Here is a 14,741-nt window from a genome sequence, read left to right as displayed (position 1 = left end):
ACATAAAGTGTTTTGTGAAATAAACTTTGTAACTTCGTCAATTTCAAAGTTCTGATATGGAAGCCCAGAAGCAACAGTTACTCTCTGATAAGTTCAAAGTAAAATTGTGAGGTAAATAAATAACAGGGATATAAAATATATAACAATTTTATTTTTCTGTATCTCGAAATTTTTTATCTACAAAGATATGCACAAGATACAGTAAAAAATGTTGCATGCTCCTGTTAACTGTTTGCTCACGTTGTTAAAAATGAGTTAATTAGTTAGGTAATCAGTTTTCTGACCAAGCTTTTCAGCTTTTAGCAAGAAGAAATAGCAAGTATTAAGTGCATTGTTACAACCTTTTTTGTGAAAACCACTGTCAATTGTAAGTACTCACTAGTTTTAATTGGTAATTGAAATATTTATTATGGATCGTATGTCCTCTATAATCCGTTGCACGTTTGGGGATGGCTGCAGTCTGCAGAGACGTATTTCCTTGCCAGAGTTATTAAGTTAGTTTGTGTCCCTCGGTGATACGCCATTATCATTATCATACAAATGAAAAAAAAAAACAGGTTATGTTGCAAAATGGAGATGTAGTATGTGGATAAGACAGCATATATGCAAATAAGCCTACATACAAATCCTTTTAGCCAACAGGCAGATTTTTCACTTGTTGAAAAATGTGATTTCTTTGCTGTGTAAGCTGTGACTCATACATAGTCATTCACTCCACTACAAGTCCCCCACCAATTTAGTGACCAATTCACATCACTATTACTGTACCTGACTTGGTTATTATATTTAGCAAATTTTTCTTATGAGTACTTACCTCTTAAACTGCAGTAAGGCGAATTTACAGACCTGGAATCAATCAAATCGTGTCTTCTCTTACTGTATTTCCTTAATCCGTCTCATACTTAATGTTAATCAGTTCAACATTAATCCATTCCTTAAAACTTTCAGTATAAAAACAACTCTTTTCATAAAAAAAATGACATTTTATCAAGTGAAACTTCACAAAAGAAAACTGAAATGATCGAATGCCTTTAGTGGTGTTTTATGGTGTTAAAGAGTGGTAGAGCTGAATCCGAAGAACAAGAAAAAAAAATAAGGAATACATAGCATTGCATCATGTTTATATTTGCAAGCCCTTAATCTTTAGTGACATTTCAACCAAGATGGAAGGATCAGAAGTCTTCAGATTCCAACCACTGACTTACAAAACAGTAACTTAGAAAGTCATCACTCCAAGATGAGGGACTAAAAAGAAAAATCAAGACCATTTCTACATAAAAGCTCTAGAAATTATGGGGTGTACACTTATTTTATCACACTGTCTTAAGTTAATCACAGTCATACTTTTATTAAAGGAAAATATATATACATTTTGTAATGTAAATTACGCTAACCCTCAATTTTAAAAACATACTGACATGCCTAGAGGTTTGTCTGAGGCCTTCTACATGACCATGGCTTTTTATCTATGTTAGGAGCATTTTCAGTGTTATCAGCTTCCAGCGATGAGCTGAGCGAAGACTAATGGACGGGGGTTTGTTCCTGGACTCAATACCTGCTGAAAAAATGAGATTTGAAAGCCAGTAATCTCACCACCTGATAACATAATTCAATTGGTAATTTGTGATGTATTCAACCCCTGCTGCTATTTTAAAGTCATTCTCAAGCATATTTCAGTCCTAAAGCTGCAGGATGCTGCACTCAATGCTTTTCTCTCACCTTGCAGGTTTTAATCTCTCATCTGTTTCCAACAGTGGAGAGCATGCAGCTTGAGTCAGCAGCAGACTGTATCAAAAGAAAATTCAGTAATTTAATTTACCGTTTTAGGTTTTATCTTTTTTTTTTTCTGTGAACATGCCACTAATACATGACAGTTAATTTGCATCAAGTTCTTCCTCCCGCTTCTCTCACACACACTTAGACGCACCTAGAACAATCATATACAGAAAGTATGCTACGAAACTGCATATTTTCTTTTTTTTCTTGCCCAGTTCCTATCCTGGATTTGTCCTTTTTTCCGACATCATTTTAATTAAAAAATGTCTTTCACCCAGAACGAGGGTGTGACCTCTGCCAGTATAACCTTGATCTGCACCAAACAACTGCAAGGAGATTTACTCAAGGGATGGGTCCATTTGCAGCTCAACCCATATTCCTGTTGATGTATTCAAGGACAGCCGGACTTCTGAGAGTTTGCTTGATGTTTGTATAAAACGGAACAAGACTGCAGTAGTGGAATAAGAGTAGACGTGCCATTAAAGGACACTGGAAATTGCATGTTTTTTGACATGGAGCTCCCATCAGTTTAGCCATTTGCTTCATTGCCTCCACCCTGTCCATTTACACTAAGGTGCCCTCATTACCTCTTGTGGAAATAAGTGAACATTGGGCATATTAGCTCCCACTGATTTGAGGAACTATGCATGAGGTGATGATTATGTCAGTATATAGCCTAATTGAAATCTGCTTCCATACACCTAAGTACAAGTATGTGCATAAATATTGTATGTGTTTGAGTGTGTGAGGTATGGACAGAACAACCGACAGAAAAAGTTAACACCTAGCTGGTGAACACATTCAAGCATCTGTCAAGCTAAAGACTGAGACATTTTTTTTCTTAATTGCTGGTGGGATCAAAACAGAACTAAAATAAAAGTGATTATCACACCTCACTCATCAGGTGGCCAGAACACAAATTAATAATAATGTGCACATAGGCATATTTTGCCAACACATTTGCCAGAACAACTTCATTAGCTGTTGATATGTGGCTGCTGTGTATTGGCAGCTTATGTTCACCGGTGCTAAAGGGCCATGCAGTTTCGAAAGACAAAAATAATTTGCTCATAAAATTGTTTTTGATCCTGATATTTTCTTCAGGGGGGCATCTAATCTTGCTTCTTCACCATGGGAGTTAAATTTTAATTCCTGAAGACAGCACCTTTCCCCCTTTAACAGCACGATTTAGTGACCCTAATAACGGTAACATTTGTGTGTCAGGCACTTTATTAAATCCAGCTACCCACCTTCTATGTTGAATATTTAAATAAATACTCTCATTAACTCAAAATATCATGTGGATCTTTAACCCTAATTTAACTTTAACTTCTGCTTCTCTCCTGGTAGTTGCTGTAGGCAAACAGATTTCTTTGAAGTAAATTATGCAGATCACGTGTCAGATTCAGATTCAGAAATTATATTTAATTTAGAAGTAAAATATAACAACTTATAACACTATTTCAAGATAAATACACTATTTCCTGTTATACAATATCTCTGGATTTGTTTCCTTCTTTTGTGTAAAGACTCACATTCCTGAGTCTCATCTTAATTTTTAAAAATAAAATAGACCCTTAAGCTGCAATATGCAATGAAGGCAAAACTATGCATACCCTGACCTCTTCTGGGTTTCTCCCAAGCTACACACTTTCTAGGATTTTTTGCAAATGCTTCAACTCAGGGAGCTCACAGCAGGTTAATTAATTTTAAGTGTTTGTACCTTTCCATAATGGAAGTTCTGGCTGTTGTCAAAACACATTTTAAAGCAGTATGAAGTATGAAAATCTGTGTGAGCACCACATCATACTGTTTCATGCGGTATGATTAAGAGGATAAAAAATGTAGTCACTTGAAGTCACTTCCCCAATGTGGCAAACATGCATGTTCTATTAAATGCACATCTTTAATATATATATATATATATAAACAAAAGTTTTAACAGACTACTAAAGTGCAATTCTAAGGAGAAGAGAAACAACAATAATTTTGAGGGACTTCAGACCCAAAGGTATCTAAAATTGGAATTTGTGATTTTGAGATGTATAAATAAAATTAACTTGGGACTAAGGGGGCAAATTATTGTCAACTAAGCAATGAAATGAAACGTAATAAAATTTAAGCATTTTAATAAATCTGTCTACAGACAAACAAAATTTCTTTTAAAGTACCTGATAGATTGAGCTGATAATTCTCCTTTAAGATAGGCCCAATAGGTCTCCATTAACCTCCATTATACCTGGATAATAGCAGAAGTCAATAGAAGTCTATCTATGTGCAGCTGTTCCCCACAGTGGTGATTTGGATGAGGACACGAGCATGATTGGTGGAACTGGGCAGTTGTGTTGTCAGGATGTTTTCATGCAACTGTGTGCCTCCTCACATTGTCACCAACTCCCAAATGGAGGTTTGTACGGTAGAAACAAGAATACAATATTCAATACATACAGTATTAACTGACTACTTCTATGTGTGCTTTGTGATTGTCTTGCTATACTTTGATTTAAAGACCCTTATGTGTATTGCTTTCTGCCACAAAGTAAAAAATGTTAAAATCCTGCAGAGCTTTAATCCAGATAAATAGTGAATCAGTGTGTTTAATGACAATCTGCTTTGATGCAGTGCTTTCAAATTAAAGACTGCGGATCAAACATACTACCAGCCATGCTGCCTTCAAAGGGACTCAATAAATTGAATGGGAATGCCTTCATGGAGTCTGAAAGAAACTGTTGGTGACAGACACTACCAACAATTACCCATTCATTTTAAACTCAGACAGTTTATTGTAAACGCAGCATTTATTGCTATAGTCGCGTTAAACCAGTGTTGGTGATGTAGATCCAGATACCTGCAGAATCTCTCTAACTCACTGCTCACCAAATACATGCTTGAGTGGATGCTTTTTACTTTAATTATGTCTAATCAGACATAATGCCACTATGCTCGCCAAATAAGTCACCAAAATATGAGCTGTGGTGAGGTTACTCTAAATGTATACTATAAACCTGCAATGTACTCATTACTCAATGAGGAAAGCGTGCTTTCTCTTTTGACCTCAACTCAACTTACATTTAATGGTGAAAGTCATTGCTTTATGTGACATAAGCTCAAAATTATAAGTCTCAAAATGATAATAAATAATACATTTACAGAGGAACATTCATCCTCCATCTGTATATCTGCTTTTTACCTTATTTCCTTCTATACTCACACATGATCTGACAGCAGCAGAGCACTGACACAAGATTATAGCTGCTGTACATAAGCTGCACTGTCACATGTCACCAACTCTCCGGAAGCAAATCATTCACAGTGTAGATATGTATAATTGCTGCCTTGGATGTGACTTCATTCAGATGATTCAGTTCACCTCAAGTCTATACTGCATTAAAGTCGAGGGAGCTTATGTAATAAATGCATTTTGAGGTCTGAGGTTAAGTGTAGGGCACAACAGCTGCAAGAGATACATATATACAGACCTACAAGAAGGATCAATATATCCTGTTCAGCACAGTAGGCTACTGATAGATAATAAAACACTTTAGCCTACATAAACATCACATTAAGTCCCTCTACACTCAAAATGTGTTTTGCTTATTAACTTCACTTAGATGTCTCACAGTGCAGAATGATGTATATACAGAGTTTGTCACTAGATGGTTTTCACATTCATCTGCTGAAGGTGAAGAGTTAGTCTGTGCTCATTTTAAATATGAGTTTAATATGTGTACTTACATGTCCATAGCATGATTTTGTGACAACTAGTTTGGTCCAGTAACTTGAAGCTTCCAGTGCACGTTCAATGATGATGGACTTTTTGGTAAAGTGAAAAATATATATTTGCATATTCACATATTCTGTATTTTTCATTGAGGGAGGAGGAGTAGATATAATGTAAAGATTTTGTGATTTTTGCGATGAAGTTTTTATTTTTCAATACTAGAGATTAGATTGACAAATAATTGTCAGTCTTTACATAATAGGCTACTAAACATGAGTCACTATAACATTAATATACAAGCATACAAGCATTCATCAACTGCAAAGGCCTATTGAGTCCTCCAGTCTTTAAATCCCTACTCCCAACCCCATTCAAAATTACACAAAAGAAACAAATGAAGAAATATTTTAAAATAAATATATAATATATAATAAATAAAGAAATAAATACTGCATACACACAATTATATACTTTAATGGTAAGAGATAAAATAAATAAAAGAAATATCAGTCATAAATATGAAGAAACAAAAGAACAGTCACAAAAGAAACGATGTAGACCGTATCTTGATAATGGTATGACTAAGTCAACTTAGTTTAACTTTCCCCAGAACACTGGACAGGGTATCAATTGTATTTCCCTTTGCTGATTTGAGCTAGAGAAAGTTCCAGAAAATGTATGTCTCATAATGAGAGGATCCAGTGGGAGATCTAGAATTTATGAGGAGGTTTCCACCTCGATACCTACAGTTTTTTGGCAACTGTCAGACCTACAAGCAGAAGTCTTCTCTGAAATTTGGTTACATTAATTACTGAATAATCAATTAGAAGTAAGACATTAAGTAAAATAGAAATAGTAGCTCCTGTTTTATCAGATAACAACTCTAGAACAAAAATACTTTACATCTGGGCAGTCCAGCATTATATGCAGATAGGTTTCCATAAACCTTGATGCCATAGGATCTCTCTGGATACAGGTCCTTTTTGTCCAGTGAAGAACAGCACACCACAAAATGCAAAAGATTTGGTAAAAATGACCAGTGCTTGACAAACTGTCTTGAAAACATATTATTAAACACTAGAAATCACTAAAAGTGCCGCTGTTGACACTGGATATAAAAACATCCGAATGTGTGTAACGTACTTATCAGTTGTAGCAATTAAAGCTGGTTTACAACTCAAACACAACACTGACAGCAGTAAAATAATTAACCCATTTTATGGACAAAGTCTGTGTTTACTTTGATGAATGAGAAGCAAGCTATCCATTTTATGTCACTTATCATCACCTGCACCTGTATATACTGTACCCAACATTGCAACACTTGTAGTTAAGCATACAGAAAGAAAACAAACAAGCAATTTGAATCTGACGAGTTCCATTAAATTCAGTCCTCAGGGGGAAACTCACCAGCTAGCTAAATTACCTCTATCTGCATGAAGCAGGTAGCAAGAGCTGACGAGGCATGGTGTGCGTCCACTTGTGCAGTGAAACCCCAACTGTGACACGCATGAAGTGATCCAGTCAAGCTTGAATTGAGGACACAGGTCAACGAGTGAGAACAGTGAAGTGGACATGACAGTAGTTTAGCCCACTCAGGGTAATGGGAATGATATCGGCCCTTTGGCGAAATGCAGGTCAGTGAGTGTGAGTCATTAAAAATTAGACATAAATTAGCTATTAGAACATATATTGTCTTCACTATACTAGTCACTATTTGTTTGAATTTTTAATTAAAGTATCTATCAGAATGGGATTGAAAATAAAAAACAAAACAGTCAAATGAAACAAAATAATACACTGAATATTAGGAAAATGTACAAGTAGTCACCCCTATACTGAGCCTTTTACTTATTTGTATCATCCCATTCAATAGAAAGACTGTTTATTATGTTGCTTTATTATGATCATGTTTTTAATAAAGAGTGCTTTTATGTCCCATAATGAATTCATCTCTACTTTGACAGTATTTCATCACCTTACAGGCAGCCCTTTGTAGTATTTCTTCTGGCAACCTTTTTCATTTACCTCCACCACTAAATTAGACAGATACAACAGATGAAAATAGATAAACAGACAGAGAGACCAGCAAATGAATGAGAGTTGCTGTGATGTCTTGTGGTGCTACAGTTAGTCATCTATTTTGCATCTTTTGCAGAGCTGTCAGTCACACTGTCAGCTTTTTCACAACTCTCCTCCTTCACAACAACACTTGGCAGCGTTGTGTCCTTGCCAAACTGCTTGTGTTTCAGAGATTGTACTCCACGTGACACATGCAGCTTCCCTGCTCTTGTAAGCGGAGAGAGAGTGTGAGTGAAGTTGATGTTTGTATGTATACAGTATATGTATGTCTGACTGTGTGTGTGTTAACAGTATACATGTGCTGGTTTATTTGCATATGTGTTTGAGCTTCGAGTGAGAGACACTGCTTTAGGATGGATTAAACTAATCTCTATATCTTCTTCTCTGAATGACGGGGAAATATTTTCAACATGTTTCTGTTTTGTCAGCCTCCTTGTTATCTGCATAACCTGAGTCTGTTATTTGTAGACTGCAGCAGCATAATCATGTAGTTTTTATTGGCTGAATAAATCTTCTAATGGAGTGTATTAAAAGTTACTGAACAGTATCAGGGTGTGCTGGTTATTATCTCTTATCACCCTATCCATAATAAGTTGATAATTAATGAAGAAAATAATGTAGCAACACCATAAAAAGCAAACTTTACTGTATAATTTTAAAACAATGTGCCTATCATTCAGTGAATGAAGCTGTTTTCCCTGTTCACTGAATTCATGCAAGGGCACTGGGTTTTATTCTGAATAAAGCAGAGAGTAGATTCGCACCGGCTCACTGGAGCTTATCTTCAGATGGCCTTGAACAGAAAGCCTGTGTTTTAGAACATTACAAGACAAAAGCAGATGATTTCTTTGTTGCACATAATGACAGGCTGACGCTGTTAATGCATACTTTCAGGCACTGCATATACATACATACATGCAGACACACGCCCATCAGTGCCTGTACAGTGTTACTAAATATAAAGCTGTGCACAAAAACTAAAAAAATAACGATTTTCAGATGCACGGATGAAAATATATGAGTGCAGTGACAGAGAGCACAACAGAAATGCAGCAGTAATTATCATCTGCCTGCAAAAAGGAATCTGCATATTAAGTATTGTTAGGCTTTCTTACAAATTCATTTAAGGGTAAATGAGAAGGAGTGTGTAACTGCATTGTAACACAGAGGAAGGCAATTTTATTGTCCTTAAAGACTTAAATCACAAGTATAGAGATACAAATAATTTTCAGTAGTCCACTTCACAGTAGCAAAGCAATTTGTTCTGGAATAGCTGTGAAACCATTAGTTTTTCTGAATTTATGTTTGCAGCCAATGTAGCATAATGAACTGCACCCAACTCAACTCATCTTGCTTGTGTGAGTGTTTGGTGAAACTTTATTTTATAAAGCAATTTTCTTGTACCGGGTCTGAAAATCAATTTTAAAACAGAACTGCTGTTTTTAACACTAATTCTAGTACTATTAGCAGTACAATGCAAATAAGACTTTTATCTCCTAAAAACTGTATTGGAAAAACACAACGTAAACATAATTTGAAGTACAATAAACAAAACTTGAACTACACTGATATGGTTCTCTAATAATCCAAATAGTTCTTTGTGTCAGTATGCCTTATACATGGTAGAAGCTAAACCATCACACTAAGCACCTAGATGACTCAGTCTGGCTAAGGGATGGACGGTGCCCACACCTTGAATGAAGTAGTGAAACAATACTCATCATATGCCTCTTCACTGCTCTTGACGAATTTCACCTACAAAAGTACTGTGTAAGGTGCTTAATGTGGTAATGATGATGAAAATGATGCATCACAATTTCAACTAGATTTGATGCTACCTGGAGCCTTTTATAAATGGATACTGGAGTACATTGTACTAGTAGGGGTTGGCTATGGTCCAACCATAAAAACTGTTTTTAAGCTCTGCAAAGAACCCTTTTTATTAAGAGGGAGCTTTGGAAGTTTTTTATAGCAAATTATATTAGCAGGCACTTTGCCATGTGTTAGGGTTAAGTGAACCGAAATCTCTTATCTCATTTAGCTGTCATGCAGCCTTGCAACCCCACTCACGCACCCACCTACCCCCGGACCTACCGCCTGGGAAATGAACGGTCTCAGTAGACACCCGACAACAGTCAGAGTTTGGCTGCTTCTGCTCCATCACCACATTAAGTAAAAGTACTGTAGTTCGTGTGTTTCTATAGCAACAGTTCCCACTCAAGTCTTCAGGATACTGAGCAATGCGGAGAGTGAAGGAGAGCTGCAATGACGTACCTGAGTGTTTTAATTTAATCATAGTCGCTGTTAATAAATTTAGGAGTGGCCAATATACATATATTCATAATATATAAAGAGTGATATTTTTGGATTGAAACAGCCAACACAGATGTTGTATGACTTTAAATGTAAGTATTTTCATGCCAATAATTCCAAAAAAGTATTTTTGTTTGAAAAGCATCTGAAACAGCATTTACACTCTAATTTTATAATAAACCAATCATAATATTTTCATATTAATAACCAAGCCAATGAATTATGTTACTTGACTGACGTGAATGGAAGAGCAGAAGTCACACAGGTGAATACTCAATTGATCAGCTGCTTAACAACCTTCATGCAAACAATAGAAAAAGCATTAACTGCATCTGCAGTGATTTTTAATCTTGTGTAAGTGTGTTCGTCCTTGGCTGTACTTTCAATTTACTTTGTACTGTTGCTTTAAGTAAGTCCTTTCGGTCTTCAATCTTACGTCCCTTCCTTTTTCTCTCTCTCTTTCTCACTATTTCTCTCTTTTGTTCCCTCTCCCTCTCTCTCTTTATCCCAGGTGTTGATGAGTGACAGCGGTGATGTGATGGCAGAGCTAACAGGCGGGACAGATCAGAGCAGACTCTCTGCTGCACACTGAACCCACCGGATGCAACACGTTAGAGCCTAGACAGGTAGGATTCCTAGATTTTTACTTTTAGTCTTTTAGGAAAAATTCTGTGGGCAAGACCTTGAACACAGCCTGTGAAGTCCATTATCTTTAAAAGCATACTTTGAATAAAAACTTTGACATGTTTTATGTATGAAGTGCAGAAAGCAAAAGAAATCATTGGCTATGAATGTCTGAAAAGAGAAGAGAGGGGGGAGAATATTACAATTCTTGCAATGTGAATTTTATAGCACTAAATGTTGGGTGATTGAATTCCATCCTAGAGTCCTAGAATCATATTAAATAACAACAAATAATATACACAGCAGTCACAAAAAAATATTGACTCTAAATTATTTGTCTTCCTCTGAAAATGAATTTTTGAAAATACTATTTCCTTAAGCTCCTTTTATGTCTAATGCACAACTCTCTTTCAGAATGGATTTCCCCAATTGCACTGAAGGGGTGTTTGCCACAAACAGCAGTGGTAACGACTCCCTGGAGACCACTAAACTCCCTCCCAGCAAGGTCCTGCTCACGGTGACCCTCTCTGTAGTGGCTATCCTGACTACATTCTTCAACTGCCTGGTGATCACAGCTATTGCAGTCACCCGCAAGTTGCATCACCCAGCCAACTACCTCATTTGCTCCTTAGCAGTGACCGACCTGCTGGTGGCTGTGCTGGTCATGCCCTTCAGTATCATGTACATCCAAAAAGAGACCTGGGTTATGGGCCAAGTGGTGTGTACCATCTGGTTAAGTGTGGATATCACTTGTTGCACATGCTCCATCCTACATCTTGCTGCAATCGCCATCGACCGTTACAGGGCCATTACTGACGCAGTGGAGTACTCTCGCAAACGCACGGGGGCCAGGGCTGGAGCGATGGTGGCTGTGGTGTGGCTCTTGTCCATCCTCATCTCACTTCCTCCTCTACTATGGCGGCACTATAGTGAGGATGCAGAGCAGGAAGACCAATGCATCATCATCCACCATCACATGGCCTTCACCTTGTACTCCACCCTCGGAGCGTTTTACATCCCCTTGCTTCTCATCCTCATCCTCTATTACAAAATCTACCGGGCTGCTCAAACCCTCTATATGCGCAGGGAAGCCAGCCGGGCTAGCCGCCACTCATGTATGACCAATGGGAGCATGATTCCGTCATCCTACCCTGCTGGAGATGACGTCGGCGACGGGGGACCTCGAAGTCCAGAGCCCATAAGCCCACCAGAAAAGTCGTTCTCTGAACCCTCAACGGAGGAACCTCCACGTGAACGTGTGCGCGCATCAGTAAAGGCTTTCAAGTGCAAGTCACGCCGGCATGAGTCACATAGTGAGTCACGTCGGAGCCAGTTTTACCAAGGGCCACGGATCTCAGGCTCGAGGGAGCGCAAAGCAGCATCCACGTTGGGGTTGATAATAGGGGCCTTTGTCATCTGTTGGTTGCCATTTTTCGTCAAGGAGGTGATCGTCAACACGTGCAGTTCGTGCAGTACTTCAATGGAGATGGCTGATTTTCTTACATGGTTAGGCTACCTCAACTCACTGATAAACCCCCTAATCTACACCATCTTTAATGAAGACTTCAAAAAAGCTTTCCAAAGACTTGTTAGGTGCAGTCATTACCTCTGATGGTTACAATTATGCATGATCATACCTATACACCGCCACACATATGTGTACTGTAACCGGGAGGGGACAAACTAAAGGCTGGAGGTCAGAGAATTCTGACTAAATGCTGACTTCAGAGTGCCTGAAAGATAATAATCTCAAAGAGGAAAAGGACTGGCACCCACACTCCACAAGGCACTCCAACAGCCTAAATTGCATCAGCTCAGCAATGAGCTTTGCAGCAAAGTTCCACATTGAAATCCAAGTCCTGCTACTAATAGAGCGGCCTGAGAGTTCCTTGATGTTAATTGGTGTGTTTGAAAGGACAATGACATGGTTGGTTTTTAGAAAATGGGCAATCTCTGACCTTTTTAAGGTCTGGGTTCAGAGCATTAGTGATCAGCCCCATTTAAAGGTCTTGAAATAGCTAACCATTATGTCTGTTCCAGCTAATGACCTCCCTTCTATCTAGTCCAAGCTGCTGGCTGAAATACAAAACATATGTAAAATACCATAGCAGACCAAGTTGTGACTTTCTGTGGCCATGACATAACATCACATCTGATTGTTGACAGAAATATTTACCGGAGGTAGAATGTATTCAGCCACACAAAACATTCCAAGAAATATAAAATAATATGAGGTATTGTCAGGTAATGGCAATGATATTGGCTTAATTCATTTGACAATGCAAAGAGTAACAGCAAAGAATTACTTTAATGTGAAGAAAATGTTTTATGATCAAGGACCAAATCATACTACATTAATAACACATTCTGAATTATAAAATAAAAGACAAACCACTTTGGGACCAATATAACAATTTAGCTTTGACTACAAAAGGTTAAGTTGTGAAGAAGGCTTAAGGTCCTAGGGTTACAGGTTCTATAAGACACTGCCACTTTAATTGATGTTTTTTGCACAACCTTTTATGTTCCTTTTTGTTTTTTCTTACGGTATTTATTTATTTATATATCCTGGAGCCATTTAACACCTCATCCCATCTCACTCCCACGCCATAGCCAGCATTAGGTTGTAATGAATGTGAAAACCACTGGTGGAGAAATCCTCATTACAATAATCCCACTCAAGTACTAGGAATAGAACTACTATTTCTTTACTGCCTCCAAGAGGGCACATGATGTTGATGGAAATATTGCAGATGAGTCAAGTTTGAGGGTGTACTGTGTGCCTAAGAGAGAATACAAGGTGTGTCATATACTTACATCTCTGACAGTATGAGCAGTATTTGTTTACTGTTAAATCCTTTGTCTCGCACTGTCTCAATAATCAACAATAAACTGTTCACATATGAATGATGTTCTCCTGTTCTTATCTGAGTTAATGATGATTTTCTGAGAGAAGATTTGGTGAGTGATTGATATGAGAATATTGACATAATACTCTGCAACCTCATATTCCAGTCCGCTGATTGTTACATGTGAACAGACACGATATATTCTAATGTGATGACGCCCCCTTGTGGCTAGCAGAAATACACAACTATGTAAAGAGATTCATGAATCTGGAAATATGTTCATCAAGCTTCACCAATCAAACAAATAAAAGTGAACAAAAAATCTAATGCACATGTCCTCCCTGTCTTATAGGCTACGTTCAAAACTATATGTTTGCTTATGAATATAATTGATAAATATCCCAAAACAGAAAATCACACCAAAACTAAATGCCTAAATTCACTCTCGCCTACATGTGATAGTGAACCTTTTCTTACCCTCCTGTCAAAGACAGTAGTTAGCCTTCATTAACACAGACATTCAAATTAATTTTCTTTTCTTATCAAACTTATGTTATGAGTATCATCTATTTTGAAAATGAGAGAATAAAAAAGTCACTTTTATTTCCACCTTTTCTCATTAATTTTGAATTCCCAGTTCCAGATCTTCTTGCGGAGTGGGTGCAGACAGCAATGTGCTTCCTTTGACACACATGCTGCAGCCAGCCTCTTCTGATTTACCCGTCGGTCAAGAACTTCACTAAGAAAGGCTGCTTAAGTGGAAGTGCACACTATCCCTTTTTTATCCTGTGCAGGAAACAGTACAACCAGTGGGCATCACTTGCAATGAACCAGGGCTTCCCACTTATGATCCCTGCCAGCCATTGTCACTAGAACAAAACGACAGAGTAAAACTGAAGGGTGCAATTTAAAAAGTTCCACAGTTTGAAATGTAAAATGTACAGGCTAGTGTCCACATAAACACAAGCTTGTGAAGTGCTGTTACAAACCCACTGAGCCCACATCTGTTATGAAAGTGGCTTGCTGCCCAGTCTGTCTGCATACAGTAGCACACAAACAACTGCAGCAGTATAGCTGAATGTACTGTACATTCCTCAGGGAACAGATCTGTACAGGCACCAAGCAAAAAGGGAGCAATGTCTTCTATATTTCTCTGGGATGCCTCCGAGTTGTCCAGGTCCTAGAAGAACTGCTGGTGTTCTCAGGACTCTTGCCCCAAATCCCTCCTCATCAACAGTAAACAGAGATACTGCACAGGGAACTCATGCTCTTCTCTGATGTTGGTGTTTCCAGTATTTTTATTGACAACAACTTATTAGGTAAAATGACTCTTTGGAATTGAAAAACTAAAGGCGTTTTGACATGTCACCGAAAAA

The 14,741-nt window shown here is 37.7% G+C and overlaps 1 protein-coding gene across 1 annotated transcript; it reads left to right on the top strand.

The window, feature by feature from the left end:
* The first annotated feature begins 10,931 nt into the window (after positions 1 to 10,931).
* On the top strand, positions 10,932 to 12,810 carry htr1fa (5-hydroxytryptamine (serotonin) receptor 1Fa). The gene has a single exon (XM_035676825.1). It carries the CDS (start codon positions 10,932 to 10,934, stop codon positions 12,126 to 12,128), a length of 1,197 nt encoding a protein of 398 aa, XP_035532718.1. The 3' UTR covers positions 12,129 to 12,810.
* The last annotated feature ends 1,931 nt before the right edge of the window (positions 12,811 to 14,741 follow it).

The sequence above is a fragment of the Morone saxatilis genome, unplaced genomic scaffold (assembly GCF_004916995.1).
Source record: "Morone saxatilis isolate NCDOM2014 unplaced genomic scaffold, NCSU_SB_2.0 Contig5, whole genome shotgun sequence".
Classification (NCBI taxonomy): domain Eukaryota; kingdom Metazoa; phylum Chordata; class Actinopteri; family Moronidae; genus Morone; species Morone saxatilis.
Note: the sequence above shows the minus strand (reverse complement) of the source record. Positions and strands in the feature narration are given on the sequence as shown.